General features: G+C 34.0%; 1 protein-coding gene across 3 annotated transcripts in view; it reads left to right on the top strand.

Moving 5' to 3' along the window:
* Nucleotides 1-23108, top strand: part of ROCK1 (Rho associated coiled-coil containing protein kinase 1) — a 145021-nt gene that overhangs the window by 27437 nt on the left and 94476 nt on the right. For all 3 annotated transcript variants that reach the window (XR_008529991.1, XM_054583431.1, XM_054583430.1), the window contains exons 3-4: nucleotides 21411-21511; nucleotides 22234-22371. Coding sequence is in view for 2 of the 3 variants with exons in the window: in XM_054583431.1 (XP_054439406.1) it covers nucleotides 21411-21511; nucleotides 22234-22371 (239 nt within the window). In the remaining variant the exon portion in view is untranslated. The remainder of the gene's footprint in view (nucleotides 1-21410; nucleotides 21512-22233; nucleotides 22372-23108) is intronic.

Below are 23108 nucleotides of genomic sequence, written 5' to 3'. Positions count from 1 at the left end.
TCATCTTTATTCAGTCATCTGTTGATGGGCACTTGGTATACCTTGGCTATTGTAAATAATGCTGCAATGAACATTGGGGTGCATATATTCTTCTGAATTAGTGTTTTGAATTTCTTTGGGTATATACCCAGAAATGGAATCTCTGGGTCATAAGACAGTTTCCTTTTTAATTTTTTGATGATCCTTTATACTGTGTTACATAGTGGGTGCACCAGGCTGCATTACCACCAGCAGTGCACGAGGGTTCCCTTTTCTCCATGTCCTAGCCAACACTTACTTGTAGATTTATTAATGATAGCCATTCTGACAAGTGTGGGATGATGATATCTCTGTGGTTTTAATTCACATTTCTCAGACTATTAGTGATATTGAGCATCTTTACATATGTCTAGTGGCCATCAGTATGTCCTCTGCCCATTTTGTTTTTGTCTCTATCTTTTTTTTTAATTGTTTTTTAATTGGATTGTTTGTTTCTTGATGTTGAGTTTTATGAGTTCTTTATAAATTTTGGATATTAATCCCTTATCAGATGTGTCATTGGCGAAAATGTTTTCCCATTCAGTAGGTTGTATTTTCATTTTGTTGACAGGTTTTTTTTTTTTTTTTTGCTGTGCAAAAACTTTTTGGTTTGATGTAGCCCCATTTTATTTTTTCTTGTGTTTCCCTTGATTGAAGAGATATATCAGAAAATGTTGCTAAAAGAAATGTCCAAGATTTTACTGCCTGTGTTTTCTAGAAGTTTTAAGGTTTTGAATCTTATATTTAAATCTTTAATCCCTTTGAGTTTATTCTTGTATATAGTGTAAGAAAGTTATCTAGTTTCATTTTTTTGCATGCGTCTATCCAGTTTTCCCAGCATCATTTACTGAATAGTCTTTACCCCATTGTATGTTCTTGCTTCCTTTGTCAAATATTAATTGACCATAAAGGCGTGGGTTTGTTTCCAAGCTCTCAGCTCTGCTGCATTGATTTATGTCTGTTTTTATGCTGGTACCATGCTGTTTTGATTACTGTGGCCTTATGGTATAGTTTGATATTAGGTACCGTGATTCCTGCAACTTTGTTCTTTCTCAAGATTGCTGTGGCTATTTGGGGCCTTTTGTGGTTCCATAAAAATTTTTGGAATATTTATTCTAGTTTGGTAAAATATTCCATTGGTATCTTGATAGGAATTGCATTGAATAAATAGATTGCTATGTTAGTGTGGACATTTTAATGATGTTATTTCTTCCTATCCATGAACACGGTATATGCTTCCACTTAATTGTATTTTTTTCAGTTGCTTTCTTCAGTGTCCTGTAATTTTCCAAGTACAGGTCTTTTACATCCTTGGTTAAATTTTATTCCTAGGTATTTTATTTTATTTGTTGGATGCAATTGTAAATAAGATTCTTTTCTTAGTTTTCCTTTCTGATAGTCTAGTTTTTTAAGTTGCAGAAAATGGAGAAAATAATAAAAATCTAGCAAATCATATCTAGCATCAGGTAAAAATTGTGACTAAGGAGCATTATACAAGGATTCCCAAGTTAGTTTAAGGTTCAAAAATCAATTAGTGTAATTTACCATATTGACACACTGAGAAAGAAAATCCGTAACATCACCTCAGTAGATACAGAGAAAGTATTTGATAACATCCAGTATTAATTTTTTTATTTGAAAGTGTCTCTCTGCCACCTAGGATTTGAAGGAAAATTCCCTTATCCTGATAAAGAGCATCTACAAAAAACCTATAGTTCACATTGTATTTGTGTATGACTAAATGGTTTTTCTTTAAGATTAGGAAAAGTCAGTTTTTTTCTCACCACTTTCATTCAGCATTGTTTTAGAAGTTTTAGGACAATTTGGTTAAAATAAAGAAAAATTACATAGATTAAAACAAAAGAAGTAAAATTTTATATATTCATACAAAATGCATTTCTAAATAGAAAATCCTCAAGACTCTACAAAAAAACTTCAAGAACTAATTAAGTTAAACACAGTTGCAAGTTAGAAGGTTAATATATAAAAAGCAATTCTATTTCTGTATATTAGCAACAAACAATTTGAAATAGACATTATAACAAATAAAACACTATAATAGAAACAAAACCATGAAAAATTTATAAATTTGACAAAATGTGTAAGACTTGTACACTGAAAACTACATAATATTACTGATAGAAATTTAGAAAGACCAAGAAAAAAAAAGAATAGATATTCAATATTCATGGATTGGACAATTCAATAATAAAATATTTAGTGTCCCCTGAATCAGTTGATCTATGGAGTCCATGTAATCTCAGAACCTAAACAGGCTTTTTGTGTAAAGTGCCAGAAATTCTAAAATTCATATGGAAATTTGAAGGATGGAGTAGCCAAACCATTTTGAAAAGTACGAGCAAAGTGGGAGGACTAACATTATTCATTTTCAAGATTAAGGTGATGTGATTAATATTACTGAAAGAGTAAACACTGATAAATAAAACAGAATAAAGTCCAGAAATAGACCCATACATATATGGTCAATTGATTTGCAACAAAGGTGATAACGTAATTCAATATTTAGGTTTACTTTGCACCATATACAAAATTTAACTCAAAATGGATCATAGACCTAAATGAGCCAAAAATATACTATTTTGAGAAGAAAATATACAATATATTTGTGACTTAAGTTAGACAAGGATTACTAATAGGAAGAAATTACTAGAATGGAATTATGGAATGGGAGAAAATATTAGCAAATCACATTTTTGCAACTCAAATAATAAAAGAAATAATAAAGAAAGCTTGCAACTCAATAATAAAAATGCAACCCAGTTTTAAAATGGCCAGAGGATTTGAATAGACATTTCTCCGAAGAAGATAGCACAAGTGGCCAACAAGCACATGAAAAGCTTATTAGTCATTAGGAAGATGCAGTTTATGGCCACAATGAGATATCAGTACATATCTATTAGAAGAACTGAAAATTTTAAAACTGAAACAATCAAGAACATATATATGAAAATGTGGAGTAGTTGAACTCAGACACATTTTGGGTTGGTTTGTAAAATAATAAGGCATATTATAAAACCGTTTGGCACTTTCCTTATACATGCATTTACCATATGACCCCAGAATCGTACTCCTAGGTATTTATCCAAGAGAAATGAAGGTATGTGTCCACACAAAGACCTGTATGAGAATGTTTAAAATGGCTTTATTTATAATTGCTGTAAACTGGCAACAATGCAAATGCCTGTTGGCTGATAAACAGATAAATAAATTGTGGTACATCCACATAATGGAATACTAAGCAGTGAAAAGGAGTCAGTAACTGGTATGTACAGCAACATCAATAAACCTCAAAAGCATTGTGGTAAGTGAAAAAAGCTAGGCACAAAAGAGTACATACAGACTGTATGATTCCATTTATATGACATAACATTCTCATTCGACTCCTAAAGTTGCATTTATGTAATAATTCACACAGAGTAATAGATTTTTCTAGGACAGTATTTTACGTACTGCTGAAATTTCATTTATTTTATATGGATATTTATAGCTTTCATTAGTAAGTACATCAAAATTGTTTTACTAAAGTTAATTGTTTTGTTTTGAATTGCTTTTTGTTGACAGATATCAAATGTAGTGATCTAATATACCTAGAATATGGCATAAAAGCTTTCTCTTTTGTATGTACTAAATCTCACTAAAGTATAGGACCTGAAAATGTTTTAAATGTCAGGCCTAACTAAAAGGGAAAAGAGAATCTGTGACCATTTCACTGAATACCTAGTTAAATATAAAGATTAACTATTCTGGACTCTGGTATATGATACCTAAATAATGAGGATTACAAAGAAAATATTTATCTGCCTCACGTAACTGATACAGATTTTAATGAGAATTTTAAGTGGGGATTAGAGAGATATCTGGATAAAAGAAGCTGTCTTGGTAGGATTTGCATTTTTGATGACACATATAACATATTTGGTGGGGGAGGTGATTGACAGGTGGAAGCAGGGAGAATTTGGTAACAGTAATTATGACTATGTAAACCATTATGAATGTGTCATTAAAGACATTGGGGTACAAGATTTATATGTTAGTAGAAATGATTTTATTAAATAAGTTGAAGTAAATTAGTACTTGTTACTAGTATTTAAACAAATATTTATTAAATTTATTTTATCACATTATAAAAGAAAGTAATGGAAGAGGGAAGAGCATTATATGAAGACAACCCATGAACCTGAGAGTAAAAATATGGTAGAGAATATTTGGATAAAAAAATAAATAAACCCAGAAATGATATTTTATGGAAGTGTAATTTAAATATATATATATATATATACACACACACACACACACACACAAATTACAAAAGCAGCAGATTACAAAATACAGATTACAGATTTCAAAAATACAGATTACAAAAGCAGCATGATAGCTATGGAAGTAATGGTTTAGCAGCTGTCTACTTATAAAAGCATATAGAACAATTAATGAAATGTTTATTTGCTTTGCTAATAATTTAATTGTTGAGAAAGTGATGAGAGCAATTTGCTATTCTGGGTTGTAATAAAAAAGGCTGAATTGGTTAGCATTTGGGAGGTGTCAGAGACCTTGAAACAGCACTCCATTTACCTTAGACCAGTGGTACTGTTTACATTTGGGGTCATATAACTAACTCTTTCTTTTGGGGGGCTGGCCTTTGCACTGTAAGATGTTTAGAAGCATCCCTGGCCTCTACCTTCTAGATGTCAGTAGCATACTCTACTCCCGCCCCAGTGTGATGATCAAAAATGTCTCAAGACTTGGGCAAATGTCCCCTGGGGGTCAAAATTACCCTCAGTTGAGGACCATTGAGTAAGACTTTATGAAGAAAAGAACTACTTGGCACAGTCAAGCTTGTGTTCAAAGCATAGAAAATTTAATCCAATTTATTGAAAAGATAAATCCTATTAATAGTGATTCTGAGTGAAGGATGATTTTTCAAAAAGGGGTAAATATAAGAAGGTTGCAGCCAGAGAAACCAGGGTTATTCCACCAGGAATTCCCAGCCCAGATTGGAAAAGCTGTGAATGACCATATTAAGTATGAGTGCATACCCAGAAAGTAGCATTAATCTGTAAAAGTTGTGTTAGCCCAAAAGCCCATGATGATCCAAGACTTGTGAAAAGTTCTGAAGACAAAAGTAATTTTGTCCATATAGGCCTTCCCTTTTGGAGTTATGGGTACAAGGTGTATGAGGAAATGATAAATTCACTACATGGGACCATTTATTGTTGAATTTTTTTTTCCTTTTTTTTAAGTTATAAATCATGTTTATTCTATTACAGTTGTCTCAATTTCCCCCCCTTAACCCCCTCCACCCATCCCACCCTCACCCCCCACTCCCCACTCCCATAATCAATTTCCACTCTGTTGCCCATGTCCATGAGCCATTCATACATGTTCTTTGTCTAGTCCCTTCCCCTTCTTTCCACCATTGTCCTTTTTCCCCCTCCCCTCTGGTCACTTTCAGTCTGCTCCATGTTTCCGTGCCTGTGGTTTATTTTGTTCATTAGTTTATTTTGTTGAATAGAGTCCACTTATAGGTGAGATCATATGGTAATTGTCTTTCATCAACTGGCTTACTTTGCTTAGCTCAATATTCTCCACTTCCATCCACGTTGTCGCAAAAGGTAGGAGTTCCATCTCTCTCTCTTTCTTTCTTTCTAAATACTGATTGATTTTATTTATTAAATGTCAAAGTTAATTACAAAATAGTAAAAAATGTAAGACCATTATAAAGTCTCAGCAATTAAACCAACATGACACCAGCACAGAAATAATCAAGTAGATCAATTAAATATAATGAACATTCTAGAGACAAACATATATATCTGATTAATATATGTATGATTAAGTTGATATTTCAAATAATGGGTTAAATAAGGCTTATTCAACAAATAAGGTGCATGGACCACTATTACTTGAAATAAAACAAATATAGAGCCCTATTTCACACATTATACAAGAAATATTCAGGTGAGTTAAAAATCAATATGTAGAATCTAAGGAGTTTCAGAAGAAAAAAGAACTAATATTTTTCATGACCTGAAGTAAAATATTCAACCCCAGAAGCTATAAAGTAAATATTGACAATATGACTATATTAAACATTTAACTATATTGTAACATATATATATATAAATAGTTAAAGGACAAGGAATAGAATAGAAAAGTATTTGCAACACATCTAAAACATGGATAATAGGTTTTTTGTTGTTTTTTTTTTTTTAGGGAAAAAGTTCTACAAACCTTTAATCAATAAATGGATAAAGAATACTAAAAAGTCATTAAAAGCTTTTTTTAAAAAAATAATAGAAATAGGCAAGAAATATACTAAAACAGGTTTAGTTTCAACAAATAGTAAAGGAATAATTAAAATAACATCATTGTCACAATCAGATTAATGAGTATTAAAATTATTGGTAATCTCAAGTATTGGCAACTCTGAAAGGAACTGGGTATTCATAGAAACCTTTTCTTCATCTTAAAGCAGTCCCTTTAGCATATTTTGCAGTGCTGATTTGGTGGAGGTGTATTCTTTTAGCCTTCTTTTGTCTGGGAAAGTCCTTACTTTTCCTTCTGTTTTAATTGAGAGCCTTGCTGGGTAGAGCAGTCTTGGTTGCAGGCCTTTGCTTTTCATTCTTTGGAATATTTCTTGCCATTCCCTTCTGGCTTGCAGTGTTTCTGTTGAGAAGTCAGATGCTAGCCAAATTGGGGCTCCCTTATATATTACTACCACTTTCTCCCTTGCTTGCTTTAGGATTCTCTGTTTGTCTTTGATATTTGCCATTTTAATGATGATGTGTCTTGGAGTGGACCTCATTGGGTTCCTCTTGAATGGGACCCCACGTGCTTCCTGGACTTTTGTGGCTTTTTCTCTCTTCGAACTGTGGAAGTTTTCCATCATTATTTTTTCAAACAGATTCTTTATCCCTTCTCCTTCTGGTATCCCTATTATATGGATATCATTATGTTTCAAGTTGTCCTTCATTTCTCTAAATGCCTCTTCATTCTTTTTGAGTCTTTTTTCATTTTCTTGCTCTTTCAGGGAGCTTTTTTCAGCCTCATCCTTCAGCTCACTGATTCAGTCCTCAGCTTCATCTAGCCTGCTTTTGATTCCTACTGTGTTCTTCAATTCAGAAACTGTATTCTTCATTTCCTCTTGTCTCTTACTGACAGTTTCTATGTCCTTTTTCATGCTGATATAGTTTGCAGTAAGTTCCTCATAGTTTCCCTGTAGTTTTTTGTCATTCTCTGAGCTCACTGAGCTCATTGAGCTTCTTTAGAACCATTGATCTGAACTCAATATCTGATAGTTTACCTGCCTCTATTTCATTTAGTTCTCTTTGTGGGGATTCCTCCTTTCCCTTCGAGTGGGGCGTATTTCTTTGTCTTCCCATTGTGTGAGACTCTTCTCTTCTGCTTCTGCTTCTTAACTTGATTTCTATTTCTATTTCTATTTCTATTTCTATTTCTATTTCTATTTCTATTTCTATTTCTATTTCTATTTCTTTCTGTCTTGATTTCCTGACTTTGTGGTCTGAACTTCTATGGTTGGAGACCACTGTTTTTACTTTCTGGAACTGCCTCTGATGATGTCAGCTGTTGACCCTGTGTGACCTTAGTCTGTTCGAGACCCAGTAATCTACTGTTTGTGGCTGTCTCCTTAAACTGTTAATCTATTCACTCTGCACTCAGCGGCGTGCCTTAGCTTAGGCAGGGCAGAGGCCCTCTTAGGGTCAGGGTTATTGGGTCCTTTCAGGCTGCTGCTATATGGGGGAGGAGTCTGCACTGGGATCCCGCCTACTCTCTCCGTTCTCTCCCCAAAGCCTCATCCCCAGTCTCTCCTCAAGTGTTGCCAGACCTCCCTGCGCCCCCTTTAGCCAGGGATCTATTGTCTGTGGCTGCCACTCTGCACTCAGCAGGCAGCTTAAACAGCACAGGGCGGAGTGGAATCCTGCTAGCTACTAGCTATCATTTGATGCTGGTCCCCCACTCAGGGAGAGTGGTCTCTGCCTGAGCAAAATGGCTGCTGCCTCATGAGGGATGAGTCAGCACCAAGGTCCCGCTAGCTACTCTCTCAGTTCTCTCCCCAAAGCCTCCTTCCCCAGTCTCTCCTCAGGTGTCTAGCCCACTGTCCCAACCTTTGCCGGAGACCAGGGTAATTGGCTGCAAAGAAAAATTTTGCCTTGGCCCTTTAGAAGGCTCTGCGTCTCCAGCCGCCTGTCTCTGGCAGAGAGCAACACCCCGCCACTTTTCACAGCTGGCTGTTTTCTGTGTACTTTTTGGGCTCTGGTGCTGTGGGCTAGAGATCTTCACTTTTGATTTAGACCCTGCTCTTCTCAGAGGGATCCAACTGGCCATTTCAACATCACTCTGGGGCTGCCACCCGTGGGCGCCCATCCCGCCTTTTCAGGTCTGTACCGCACTCCTTACCAGTTAGGTTGTGCTAAAGCTGATTCTTCTGTCTCCGGGGTTACAAGGCTCCTCTCTCGCTATTGTTCAGTTGTTTGTTCCAGGTGATTTCTCCACAATTTAGTTGTAATTCCAGTTTGGTCCTGGGAGGAGGTCAGTATGACTTCCACTCACTCCTCTGCCATCTTGATTCCTCTCCTATTGTTGAATTATTTTTTGAATGTCCAGTTACTAAAGACATGAAGAATGAGACTGTTTTTCTTTAAAACTGTAGCTCTTACAATTTTGTGGAACGAGATGCACACAGAAGTAAATAGTAACATATATACCTTTATAATTGTGGAAGTTTGTAGAGTATGTAGTGATACGTAGATCTTGAAGGGAATGAAGAAAGACTTCAGAAAGTTACATTTGAGTTGAGTCTTAAAGGATGGGCTAGATTTCTCAGTTGAGGAAGAAAAATTCAGGCAGAGAGGAAACAGAATTAAGTTACACAGCATCAAAAATATATCTTTGAGGAACTAGGAGTTGGGTATAAATTGAACTTGGTTTATAATGAGAAAGAAGGGTTAAGGAAGGCAGATGGCAGAAGAGACTGAAAAGGGAGGTTAGGCCTTTTGGGTAATTGGATTAGATTTAAAAAATAAAATTACCATGTGTCTTGTTGTTGTTGTTTGTTTTTATTTGCATGAGTTTTAAAAATAAAAAGAGTTGAAGTTCAGGGAAAGAGAAGAAATTTGAGCACTTAAAAGTAGTCTATGCCCCCAAATCTAGGCAGATTACACCTTGGAATATTGAATTAACATGCTGATGTAACTGAGGATCTTTAGAAAAACTTTGGAGAATAGTGAGCTGCCAGAAAATTAAGATAAATAACCAAAGAAAAGGCAGGTAAATGTAGATTTCCGATTTGTGTCAGTCTTCAGACAGAAGCTTGAACTTTTGTTTGTGTACTACTACTGTTACTCTTGTTCAAGTTTCATTATCTCCAATTCAGTGATTACAGTAAATCTGTCTAGTCTCTGTGCATCTACTTTTGGTCATTCACAGTTAGTTATCTACATTGCTGCCAGAGGATTTTTTTTAATTGAAAATTTGATTAAGTCACATCTCAACCCCTAGCCTTTTTGATTTTTCTAATGTGGCACTGTATGACCCTTCAAATTACATTCTTTTCTATGTATGACCCTTCAGATTACATTCTTTTCTGTATTACTCTCCTCACGGTTTCTTTTCTTTAGCTGAATTGTATTTAAAAAGTTTTTATTATTATTTTACTGTTTACGCTATTACAGTTGTCCCCACTTTTTCCCCCTTTGCCTACCTCCATCCAGTCCTTCTCTTTCCCTCAAGGCAGTCCCCACTCACACTGCTGTGCATGTCAATGGGTTATGCGTATATGTTCTTCTTGATCCCTACTGTTTGCATTTTCTTATGCCTCAGCCACACAAAGTATGTTTTATTTCCTGGAAAGCACCTTGATACCTTCTCCACAGACTTTTTAGATGTTTTCCTTTTCCTAGAATTTCTTCAAATCTCATCCAGCTTAAAGGAGTCATTCTTTTAAATTTCAAATAAGCTTTCACTTAAGCTTCCTAACCCCCTGAGCTAAGCTGATCAGATGTCCTGCTGCCGGGTATGTGCTTTCATGGCATCTTGTGCACTTAACACAGTTAGATTATATTTATTTGTATGGTTATTTGATTGTTATATTTCTCTTCTCCTTCCCTTACTAGATTGGGTCACGTGAGTAGGACACTTGTATTTTTACTTTCAAACCTGACTGAATATTAGGTATTCATTAAATATTTGTTAACTATATTTGAGGTTAAATGCTCACTTGTGAGACATGATCTAAAAAGTATTTATTTGTTGTTAGAGTTTGGACATAATCACTAGTTTCTTTAATTATTCTTGATTACTATATATTTCAAATGTATTAATGATAATATATAGATACGTGTGTACCAATCATCACAATTAAACTAATAGTTAACATTTTGCCCTGTTTGCTTCTGGTCTTCGTTTAAAATAAAATGTTAAATTACAATTAGGTCTTGGGCTTGATGTATTCCTCTTCCAGAGATAACCGCTAACCTAGAGTTGATATATTTAGTCACTGTTTCTTAAACTTTCTCAGAATAGTGATTTCTGTTCTACTATACAAAATCATCACATCAAAAACAAGCATACAAATGAATCAACAATCCACATGTGAGAAGAAAAAAATAATTTCAGTTGCAATATAGAAAATAAAGTATCACTGTGTTAAGGAGTAAATTACATGTATCATTGTACAAGGGTTGTACCTAAAGTTTTTTTAGTTATTTTTTCCAAGTAATTATATTCAGTAACTAGCTATAATGTTTCATAATATGGAGTTAAACCTTTTTTCTAACAGTTACCTTTTTAAATTCCTTCCAAAAGTGCCATTTCATGGATTATATACATTTAATTAGATATTTATTTATATCTAAACAGGCAGTAATGATCATCAGAAAGTTTGTTCTTATTTTCCCCCATCTTCAGTTGTTAATATATCTTTACTCTGGCATGGTTCAAAAAATGAAATATGTAATTCTCCATACTTTTTACATTTGTAAAATCATATTTTACAATTGAGTTGAGTTCTGCCTATTGAATATTACAATAGTTGAATGTCAGTGTTATCTTTAAATTAGGTGTTCATTAGTTGGAGGTTAAAATCAATAAATAATAATTTTCTTAATTATATTTAAAAAGCCATGAACAAATAAATTATTTTCAGTTCAGCATGTTCTGCTGATATCAGTGAATCTGTTGTTCATCCAAGGAAGTAAAAACAACTTGACTGTGTTTGCCTTAGCTCTTTGTGGCATTGCACAAAAGATACATATTGCTCAATGGAAAAAGGAAAACATTTTTCTCATTTTAAATTAAGGTGTAATAATTATTGAAACAAAATATCAAAAGTTTTTATGGTTTTTCATAAGGAGATCTCATTACATTTATAAAATCATGTACTGTAATGTTGAAGATGAATACTACATTATCTGTGGTAAAAGAGGGTTTTCATGTACTTTGAATATAATTTTAGCTATGAGTAGAAGTCTACAGTTTTTGAGGAATTATAAAGAGCAAAAGTTCTAAAGACAGCAGAATTTATATACTACTTTTTATACACTTTTATATACATTTAAAAAGGATAATTTTGTTGAGTGGAGGAGGATATGTTGATCATGTATTGTGATTAGTACACAGTTATATTTTGATTCTTCTCAACTGATGAAAAAAGCTAACACTACCATTTGGTAGTGTCATTAAAACTTCTTTCTTTGCAACTAAACATTAGGGTACATAATTAAGGTACATGCAAGAGTCTGCGTTAGTGTGGGGTATATCCAGCCAGAAAGCTTTGAAATGTAGTAGGGTTTTGGCATGTCTGACTTTTGGGTATTAAATCTACAAATGACTTGCATTGTTTGGTAATTCCAGCTTTCATTGCTGAATGTATTTCCATTTTGTAAGGGGCAGAATTATAGTCATAATATTGTATTTAGGACTTATTTCTTTAAACTGGATACTGAAGTATAAGAAAAATACTACTTTGTTGAAGGACATGAGACCAATGTATCATCATAGAAAGCCTAGAAGCACACCTTTTATTATATGAAAATTTGGCATAAGCTTAATATGGCACTTGGGTCATTGGGGGAAAAGTAGATTATTCAGTAATTTGTGAGGCAAGTGTGATTAACCGCTACACTATCAGAAACTGATTATTCAGTAATTTGTATTGAGACAATTGGATATGTGTATGAGGAAAAAATGAAATTCTCCATAACATATCAATGTAAAGACATAAAGTACTAGATGAAATTATAGGTATTGTGTTTATAGTCTTCAAGTAGGGAATGCCTTTTTTTTAAAGCAGGATACCAGGACTAGAAACTAAAGGAAACATTGACAGCTTTTTGGCATATTAAAACTATATAAAGAAAAACAAATACAAAGAACACTGATAAACTGGGAAAAATTAAAATATAGTTAACAGAATTATATTCCTACTATATGAAGAGATCTTTCCAATCAGTAAAAATACAAACAGCTTACAAATGGACGAAGTAACTGAATATATAGTATAAAAGAGAAAAAATAAAAATGACCAATGATCAGTTGACAGTTGAACAAATGCATTAATATTTTAAGAAATATAGATTAAAATAAAGAAAATGGTGCCACCCTTACCTCCACCTAAAACTGAATCAGAAAGATAAAAATAACATCTAGGATTGTAAATCTAGGATATGGTACATTGACAAAACTGAAAAATTAAAATTGGTATATTACTAGTAGCTAACTACATACTTAACTCAATTATTAGTTTCTCCACTAATCTCTCTCTCTCTCTCTCTCTCTCTTTTTTTTTTTTTTTGGTTCCAGAATCCAGTCTAGAATACCACATTGTATTTAGTTGCCATTTCCGCTTAGTCTTCTCCAGTCTGTGAAAGTTTTTCCATCTTTCCTGTTTTTTATGACCCTGACAGTTTTGAAAATTACTGATCAGATATTTTGTAGAGCATCTCTCAGTTTGAGTTTATCTGGTGGTTTTCAGTAATTTTACTGGAGTTATGGGTTTGGGGGATTAATGAGTACCACAGAGATGAAGTGTACTTCACATCACATTATACCTGGGATATGCGATACCATGATTTATCAATGGTAGTGTTAACCATTATCATTTGGTTTAAGGTAGTGTTTGCCAGGCTTTTCTCCCTTTTTTCACTGTTTTCCCGTTCCCTACTTTAGTACTTAGAATTCTGTCTCTCATCTAGCCCCACTCAAGGGAATGGGGGTCAATAGCCCCATCTCTAGATTCAAAAGGCTACATATTTTCTCTCACAGAACAAAAGTTTTTAATTTTGATAAGTCTCTAATTTATCAGTTATTTCTGTTAAGAATTGTGCTTTTGGTATTGTATGTAAAAATCATTGCCAAACCCAAGATTGATTTTTTTAAAGTTTTATTGAGATACAATTTATATACTATAAAATTCACCCATTTAAACTATACAATTCATTGTTTTGTATGTGAGGTTAGTGTTGTGCAACCATTACCACAGTCCCTTTTAGAACATTTAATCACCTCGAAAGGAATCTCCATACCCATTAGCCGTCGCTCCCTATTTCTCCCCAAGCTCCCTAACCCCAGGTAATGAGTATTTTGTCTGTAATGATTTGCCAATATAGTCACTTCTTGTAGGTGGAATCCTACTATATGTGGTCTTTTGTGACTGGCTTTTTGGACTCATCTATGTCGTAGCTTGTACTTCATTCTTTTTGTCAAATAATAGTCTATTATGTGTGTATGCCAACATTTTGTTTTGTTAACATTCATTGATTGACAAACATTTGTATTGTTTCTATTTTTTTGGCTATTATGAACAATGCTGCTACAAACATTTGTGTACAAGGTTTTGTATTGACACATGTTTTCACTTCATTCCACTTGTAGATATGATATGATACCTAGATAATGCTATGATACCTAGATAATTATATGATATATTTGATAATAATGTTTAACATTTTGAGAAACCCAAGATTGATTTTTAAAATACATACTTTTATTATTTTGGAGTAAATGTATGTGGCTTCTCTAGTGTTCCTGAGTAGATAAGAACTACATGTAATTGATTGTCTCTACTTATACAAAATATCATTGTTTTTAATATTTTAGTAAGTGTCATTGAACTCATCCATACATTAGGGACATAACCATGAATGAAGTATGGTCTTCATCATTGAGGGAATGAGAACTACAGTCTAATAGAAGAAACATATAAACAACTTCAGTCCAGATTGATAGCTGAAATCTAGGGAAGTGTGGTATCTGAGAATGGCTGAAGATCAGGAATGGCTGAGGAGGAGATACAGGATTGGATCTTGTATTATAGTAACTTGGTTAGATATAGTGAGGCAAGTCATTTTAGGTTGGTGAACAACATCTGCAAAGGCAAGGAGTGTGAAGCAGTATGACTGTGGGGGCAATTGCAAATAACTGGGCATTGCTAGAGCATTGTTGGGGAGAGGGTCTAGAAATAAAGGACTAAATCAGACAATAACAAGATCTAAAAGCCATTTTATGCTATGTTGAAGAGTTTGGATTTTTTTTTCCTGCTTTTTTTCTCAAATGGGATATGTGTGTGGGTACACATCATGCGCTGGATATGACGCATGTTTCTGGAGCTTGAATTTTATTTGAAGATTTAGGCATAAAATGATTTCTTGGCATCAGAACAAATTTTTATGGATGAATATCATATTATAAATTTTCCAGATAAATATTAGATGATTTTAGAGCTTGTATGTGCTGCTTTGACTACTCTTAAAGCATGCAAGGTATACTGGGTTTCGTTAGGCAAAGAATGATAGTATTTTGGTCAACCAGTGTATTGTGCATAGATTTTATTACCATATTTTATCTATTTAGACACTTTAAAAAACTTTTTTTCTTTTTAACAATTGGGATGTGTCTTACAATCTATAGTGATACCTAACATGATGGTACATTTTATAATCTAAAGTCTTAGGCTAGGCAAAATAGATCTTTTCTTCATTAGAAAGGAGCAGAGTCATTGTAGAAATTTTGAAATATATGGCAAGTGTGAGGAATAAAATAATCTGTAATCCTATCACACTCAGAGATGACTGCAGTTGAATATAAGGAGGAAAAGGGGAGCCAAGAATGCCCCCTAGGTTTTTGCCCCAAGCAAAATTGAGCCATCAGCTGAAGTGTAGAGACCATGGATAGAGGTTTTGGGTGAGAACATCTCTTTCATTTCAGACATTAAATTTTAGATGTTTGTTATCCAAGTAGATACATATTGTAAGCAATTGAATATATAAAACTGAAGTTTAAGACAGAGGTCTGGACTAGAGAAAAATACCTTGGAGTTGTTGACATGTAGATGGTTTTTAAGGCCAATGAAGGAAATGAGTGTCGATAGAGAAGAAAACACTATGGAAGACTCAGCCTTGAGATGCTTCATTAAGAGATCTGGGAGAAGAGGAGGAACTGCAACTGAGAGGTAACCACTGAGGTTGAAAAAAATACTGTTAGTATTATTGGAAGAAGGTCGTATCCAGAAAGTAAAGAAAAGTAAGTACCAGGACAGAGTGATAAAACTGTGTCAAAAGCTGCTGATATATCAAGATGAGGATTGAACATTGGTCACTGGGTTTAGCATCATGGTGGCCATTTGTGACTTTGACAAACAGCTTTCATTGGAAGGTCCACCCAGAGGGGATTTAAGAGCAAATATAGGAATGGTTTAGAAACAAAGTGTCCACAACTTTTGAGAAATTTTGATTTAGTGGAGTTGAGTAATGGGGCAGTAGTTGGTGAGAGAAATGGGATCAAGATGTTTGTTTAAGATGGGAATGGAAACAGCAAGGGAAGATCCATTTAGGAAGGGGAAAACTTGATGATACAGGATGAAGAGAATTGCTAGAGCAATATCCTTGAACTAATGGAAAATGATGACATCATTGGTGGAGGGATTGATGTAAGCAGTACTCTCCAATAGTAAAAGGTGAAGCGACCAAATATGTGAGTGCATATGCTGCTGATTGAAAAAAATGATAATATCACCAATGGATGATGGTGCCCTTATAGAGGAGCTGAGTCTCCATTAAAAGAGGTTGACAAACTACAACCCACAGGTCAGTATGATAGTAAATCTGTGCCAGTTGTCTTCTGATTGTTTCATTTGTTTTAGGGCAGTAGCCAACAAGGTCATTAGCTATGACTATCAGTGGGAGAGCTGTGGGAGGTTTGAGAAGAAAGTGGGAAATGAGGTCTCTAACAGAATGGGAGAGTGAACCGACTAGGGAAATACATGATTACTAAGCAGAATTAAGGGTCAACTTCATGATTATGAATTTAAAGTGGGACCTTCGCCAAGTAGCTCTGTTGGTTAGAGTGTCATCCAGATGCACCAAGGTTGTGAGTTCAGTACCTGGTCAGGGCACATACAAGAATCAGCCAGTGAATGCATAAGTAAGTGGAACATCAAATCAGTGTTTCTCTCTCGCGCTCTTCTGCCCTGTCTCTAAAATCAATTTAAAAAAATAAAGTGATATCAGTCAATATAATTTTACATATTTATCCAGATATATTCAACTACATGAGTGCCAGCAGAGTTCATTGGAGAGCTGGATTTAAATAAGATTATGTTTTTGCCAAACTAAGTAAGTATAAGAGCCAGGGTATTGAAGGTGTATGCAAGAAAGTGATTATAGTAATTGAACATAAAACTTAAGCTTGGTTGTAAGAAAGAGAAGTTATCAGTGCAGTGAGGGTCAGTAAAAATGGAATAGAATCAGTGAATTGAAGGTCTTGGTGGGAGTGGGGATTGTTGGAGCTGAATTATTGGAGGAAGCAAGCAGCAAAGCTATGGGAGTGTTTAGACAATATAAAATCTGAAATTGAAATTATAGGAGGACTATAATTACTGATAATGAAAATGTCTAGTTATGTGACCATAGACATGAATAGCTGAGATACTACAAGAGGACAAGATCATTGAAGTAGAGAAGGTAAAGCTAATGAGAAGCCAGTTATTAGAAATATTGCCTATGGGTATATTAAAATCTTTAGGCATTAAAACAGGAGAATACTGAAGAGATCAGTAAACAAGGAATTAAAATTATCTAGCAATGAGATGTGATAACCTAAGTGTCAGTAGATGATAACAGCTATCATCTGTGGTGAGAGATAAAACTTAATAAAATGAAAATCAAATCTGGCAGATTTAGTGATGGCAGTGGACCTCACCTATCCTATTTTCTGGGCCAGTAGTATAAGACATATGTGAGGATAAAGTCACCCCTTTGAAGTCTTCAGGGAAAGTGGTGCTCTCAGAGGGGAGCTGGGTTTCCATTAAAGCAAGGGTTGGCAAACTATAGTGAACAGATGAAATCTGGCCTACCACCTGCTTTTGTGTGGTTCATGCAGTAGGAACAGTTTTTGTATTTTTAAATGATTGATAAAAAGTCAAAAGAATAATCATGAAAATTGTATGAAGTTTTGATCTCAGTATCTATAAATAAAGTTTCATTTGGACATAGCAATGCTCATTCTTCTATCTTTTGTCTGTGACTGCTTTTGTGCTGTCTGGGTTGAATAGTTGTGACAGAAATTGTATGTGGTATTGTCATTGCTTCACACTGTTACTCTGTGTACTCTAAATCGCAGTGACACACTTACAACTTGACAATGTTCCATGTGTATTGCCATACCACAGATTTTCTTTTTATTGCCAGTGCATACCCATTGTGTCAAATCAAAAAAAGAAGAGAAAAGTGAACATTGTCATTTTGAAGCACAGTGGAGAGTAGATTATTTTATCGTTAGATGGCAAAGCATTGTGTTTATTATGCATTGACACCATAAGTGTGTTATACAGTTATAGTTCATGTGCGTTGTCATTACCAGAGTAAACACTCATTCCCAACTCCAGAAAAGCAAGTCAAAAAAAAAAAAAAAAAGGAAAGTTTAAAATGGAATATCTCATCATAGCAGAATTTTCTTTACAAAAGTTAAAAAGGAATATAAGACTGCAGCCTTATGTAAGTTTACATGTGTCTTATTTGTTAGCCAGGCAGGGAAAACTGTTCATTGATGGTAAATGTTTGCAGCAGCAAAACAAATGTGTAAAGAGAGAAAAACTTGCTTAAGACTGTTAGCTTCAATGGAATAGTATTCAGCTGTAAAAAAGAAGAAAATTTTACCCTTTGCAACAGCATGGATGGACCTTGGGAACATCATGCTAAGTGAAATAAACCAGTCAGAAAAAGACAAATACTGTATCATTTTATTCATATGTGGAATCCAATGAACAAACTGAGCCAACAAGCAACATAGAGACAGACTCGTAGATAGCAGGCTGACAGCTCTGGCCGTTGGGGGATTAAAGAGTGGAGGGATCAAACAAAAAGGAAAAAGAACCCATGGACATGGACAACAATGGTGATTGCATTGTGGAGGGAGGAATAAAGGGGGTAAATGGTAATGGGAAAAAAATACAAGGAAAAAGATATGGTAAAGATTAAATTAAAAAAAACAAATTCTTAAAAAATAAGACTATTAGCTTTTTGGCAAGAACAGTTGCTCAAAGAATTGAGGCCATTTGGAGCAGCTTCAAGTCAATTAAAAAACAATTTGGATTAATTTTTCTTGACTCTTTTTATTTGAGAAGTTAATACTGACTTTGAAGTGACTAAATAATTATCCTCAGTGTATAGTTTTCATGGAACAAGTACAGGCAAGAATATTTTTAAAGAAGTTGAGAAAACACTAAGTATAACTTGAAGTGGAGTGTGCTAAGGTGTGTTAACAAATAATGGTAGTTAAAAATATGCATGGCGCAGAAAAAGGCTTAGTTGAACAAACTAACAATGTTGTGAAAACAAGGTGTTTAAAGCCTATAGTTACTTATTGTAATACATCAGCAAGAACTTTATGGAAAATATTTGAATCTATCATGTGCTATTGAATTACATTGTCAGTGGTAAACATTCATTCTCATGTACATAACCATCATCAGGTCTAAAATTTTGTCAGATATTGAAGCTGAACATTCCAATTATCTTAGCATACAGTAGTGTGATGATTTAGTGATGATAATTCTTATTGTGATTTTTTTTTTTAAGGACTGCTGTGGACTAAATTGCCCCCCACCCCAATTCATATGCTTAAGACCTAACCCCATTATGACTGTATTTGGAGATAGGGCCAATAAGAAGGAAATTAAAGTTAAATGAGTTCATAAGGATAGAGCTCTGATAAGATAGAATTAGTGTCCTTAACCTGTGTGCACACACAAGAAAGAAGTATGTGAGCACACAGAAAGACACGGGCTGCCCAACAAGCCAAGAAGAGAGGCCCCCATCAGAAACCAAAAGGGCTGGTCCCCTCATTTTGGGCTTCCATCCTCTAGAATGGTGAGAAAATTAATGTCTATAGTTTAAGCCACACAGCCTATGGTATTTTGTATGGTGGTATGAGCTAAGACAAGAACCAAAACAAAGTTTTTTTTCTGAAAGAGAAGAACCACGCTCAGCTGTCATTGAACTTTTATTGAACACTGATTAATTTTGGAAAGAAATTTTTGCTCCAGAGTTGATGATGTTTCTCAATGAATTCAACTTGAAGTTTTTTACAAGGCAAAAATCTCAATTTTTTGTAAAACAGAAATGTAATAAAGTCATTCTGAGAACTAATATTGTTTGAATAACAAGTAATATTAAGCTGCATTATAAAACATTTCCTATGCTGTCAGAAATTAGGAAGCAAGATCTCCATTCCCATATAAATTAGCAGCAGATATATTTTCTGAAATCCAACTAGAATTTATAGTCTATTTATGGCTCTAAACCTCATATAACCAGAGCCAAGGATCCTTTCTCAACCTCACATGCCATTATATAATACACCATTCTGATTCACATATCTGTTTTACATATTGAGATGCTTTAAACTTTATTGTGAAAAGTAGTTTTGATGGTTAAATAATAGTTTTATAACTACTGGCCTATAGGTAAAGTTCTGGCTCCTTAACCAGTTTGTGTCACTGCAGCCTCTCCTGCTAATACTTACTACAAACTTGATATCCAGCAACACAGAACTTCTTGTATACAGTTCCTCTGTGCATTTCTTGTATTGCCCATCTGCCGGGAGTATTTTCTCTTTTCTTTCCACCCCCCCCAACCTGGCTAACTGCTACTCTTCATATTAGACTCATTTCAGGATCCATCATCTCCAGAAAGCCTTTTTTAGCCACCACCTTCCCAGCCAGGGTTGGTTACGTGTCTTCTTTAAGTACTCAACAAACTGCTTATCTCCCTTATTGATTGGAGTGGGTTTTTTGTTGTTGTTGTTGTTTTGTTTTTTTCTGTTTCATTTGCTAGAATTTGAACTCCTTAAGAGTAAGAACTGTGTTTTAGAATTTCATATTCTCTCTCTCTCTCTCTCTCTCTTATAGAGCCTGTATGGTAGACATAAATACGTGTGTAGTAGATTAATTATCATCTACATCATCCTGGTGCATCTGAAAGTAGATATGTAACCTAAAATTAAGTGTACTTATGTTACCTCTGTGAAAATTTGTTCTGTGTCCCATGTGTTTATTGGTCATTATGAACACAAACACTTGGGTTGAAATGTGAGTTTAATAAGAAAGACAGTATTAAATGCAGCTTTTATTAGGAACTAGAGCTTAAGTTTAATAGCTGTTCTGTATTTTATACAACTCTGAAATGCGAAGCTTTTCCATGTAATCTCATGCCAATGTTGACCCATGTGGATTAAAATAGCCCTATTTTAATCTATGACCAAATTAGGAATTAGAATATCTATCCAGTGGGGATTTGTAAATTATTGTAGTTTGTAGCATGACAGGTTTATATAAATAATTGCAGTTTTATTTATTTTAAAACTATTTTAAATTAAAATCTAAATTCAAATAGAGAAATGTAATGATGCAAGTATGTGATTCTTTAGCATGTTTGCCTTTGATATCTTAAATTTTTATCTTTCTTAAAGGATCATCAAAATTGATTTGATAAAAAGAAAATTTTATTTCATTAGTTTAAAATTTCTACTCTTGGTCCCTCACTTCAAATTTGATGTGTACTTAAAATACCAGTAGCTAATAAATTATTCTTAGTGTGTGCTTGTAGTATATTTGTTTTCTAAAACATTTTAATATGTCAGATTTTAATGAAAACATTTCAATAGAGTGAAGTCATTCCAGAGTTTATTTAAAACAATTCTTTGTATATTGAACCTTTCTGTATTTTATAACTTTACCTTTTACTATATATAGTAATTCTCAATGAATTTGTTTCATTGTGTTTCTCAAGAACATAAATGTAAAATAAGCAGTGTTATAATGCTTTAGTGATTTAAAATGAAATTTTCTTTTCATACAGATAAAGACACAATAAATAAAATTAGAGATCTACGAATGAAAGCTGAAGATTATGAAGTAGTGAAGGTGATTGGTAGAGGTGCATTTGGAGAGGTTCAATTGGTAAGTTATTTTAATAAGATTAAAAAACAATAACTTTTTAAGATTAAAAATTCACTTGTATTTTTAACACATTATTTAGGAAAATATCATTTTTATAAAATTGTTGCTTTAAATTGCTCTAGAATCAGGGGTGTTCAACCCACAGCCAGGATGGCTATGAATGCGGCCCAACATAAAATTGTAAATTTACTTAAAACATTATGAGGTTTTTTTGTGATTATGTGTCTCAGTGTATTTAATGTGTGGCCCAAGACAACTCTTCTTCCAGTGTAGCCCAGAGACACCCAAAGGTCGGACACCCCTGCTATATAGTCTGCCTAAGAAAATGAAAGCTTAGGGTCAAATTCAGTAGTGTGAAATATCCTCATGTGTTCATGAGTAGAGAAAAGTTTTCAAGTATTATAAGAGACACCTTTACTCTTAATATTAGACTACCTAAGTTTTCTAAATAGGAAGCAGCATGCATAGCAGGGTGGAGGAGGGGAGAATGTACTGTAATATAGGAAATAAAGATTTTTCCAAACATGACTTTGCTTCTGCTAATTAAAGCTTTGATATTATTTAATTGGGATAAATCAGCAGGAGAGAAGGAAAAATAGCTTAGAACAATAATGTTAAACTTAACACGTTGTTAAAATTATCAGATGGTTCTAGGAAAACTGTGAGCTTTAAATTTAAATGTTAACGCAAAAGTTCATTATTTTCCATTTTCAATTTTAAAGGTAAGGCATAAATCTACCAGGAAGGTATATGCTATGAAGCTTCTCAGCAAATTTGAAATGATTAAGAGATCCGATTCTGCTTTTTTCTGGGAAGAAAGGGACATCATGGCTTTTGCTAACAGTCCTTGGGTTGTTCAGGTATGATATTTCTTCTGTTTCATTTTTACTATACTAGTTTGTAACTAAACATACCTGAGAAGCTTTGTTTTCCAGAACAGCAAGAGAGAATTCATTGACAATTACAGAATTGTCTAAGATATTATTTATAAAATCATAAAATTTAGTTTTATTGAATCATCTCCAGGAGGAAAGTAAGGCCAAAGCAAAATAATTACGTTTCTGTAGAATTTAAATATTAGAAATTTTAAATAATATTTGATTTGGGGGAAGTCATATATTATTATACTCTAAGTAGATACTTATGTTTAATGTTGAAACTTAAGTTTATTTTCCAAATATGAGATCTTATTTTATTTATTTAACTGTCTATTCATCTGTGCGTCTCTCTCATTTTGTGGAGAGGAGGAAGTGAAAAAAGTGAGGGGGAAAGTGAGTTAAGCTAGGCGTCCAAATAATATTGTATTAGCTTTAGGCTTTTTTGTGGAAAGAAGAGTCAGTAGTTGCAGGTCCTACTCTTCACTGCCCCAGCCCTCTCTCTGAAGCTGTAGCCAAGTTATTTACCTCAATTTCCTTGCCTAAAGATGTGAAAGCTGGCTTTGATTGGTTATTTTAAACTGTGGAGATACTCAGGTGAAGTCATAAGGACAAGCAAGAGTTTTGGAAAAGTTATAATTCGGGGTTTTTTTCCTGCCTCAACTAGAGCAGGCCTTTTTTTTTTTTTTTTTTTAAATTTGTCTTATATATTGTGATTCTTA

The sequence above is a fragment of the Pteronotus mesoamericanus genome, unplaced genomic scaffold, assembly GCF_021234165.1.
Source record: "Pteronotus mesoamericanus isolate MK-2021 breed Mesoamerican mustached bat unplaced genomic scaffold, CSHL_Meso_final contig_74, whole genome shotgun sequence".
Taxonomy (NCBI): Eukaryota; Metazoa; Chordata; class Mammalia; order Chiroptera; family Mormoopidae; genus Pteronotus; species Pteronotus mesoamericanus.
This window is presented reverse-complemented; position numbering and strand designations above follow the sequence as displayed.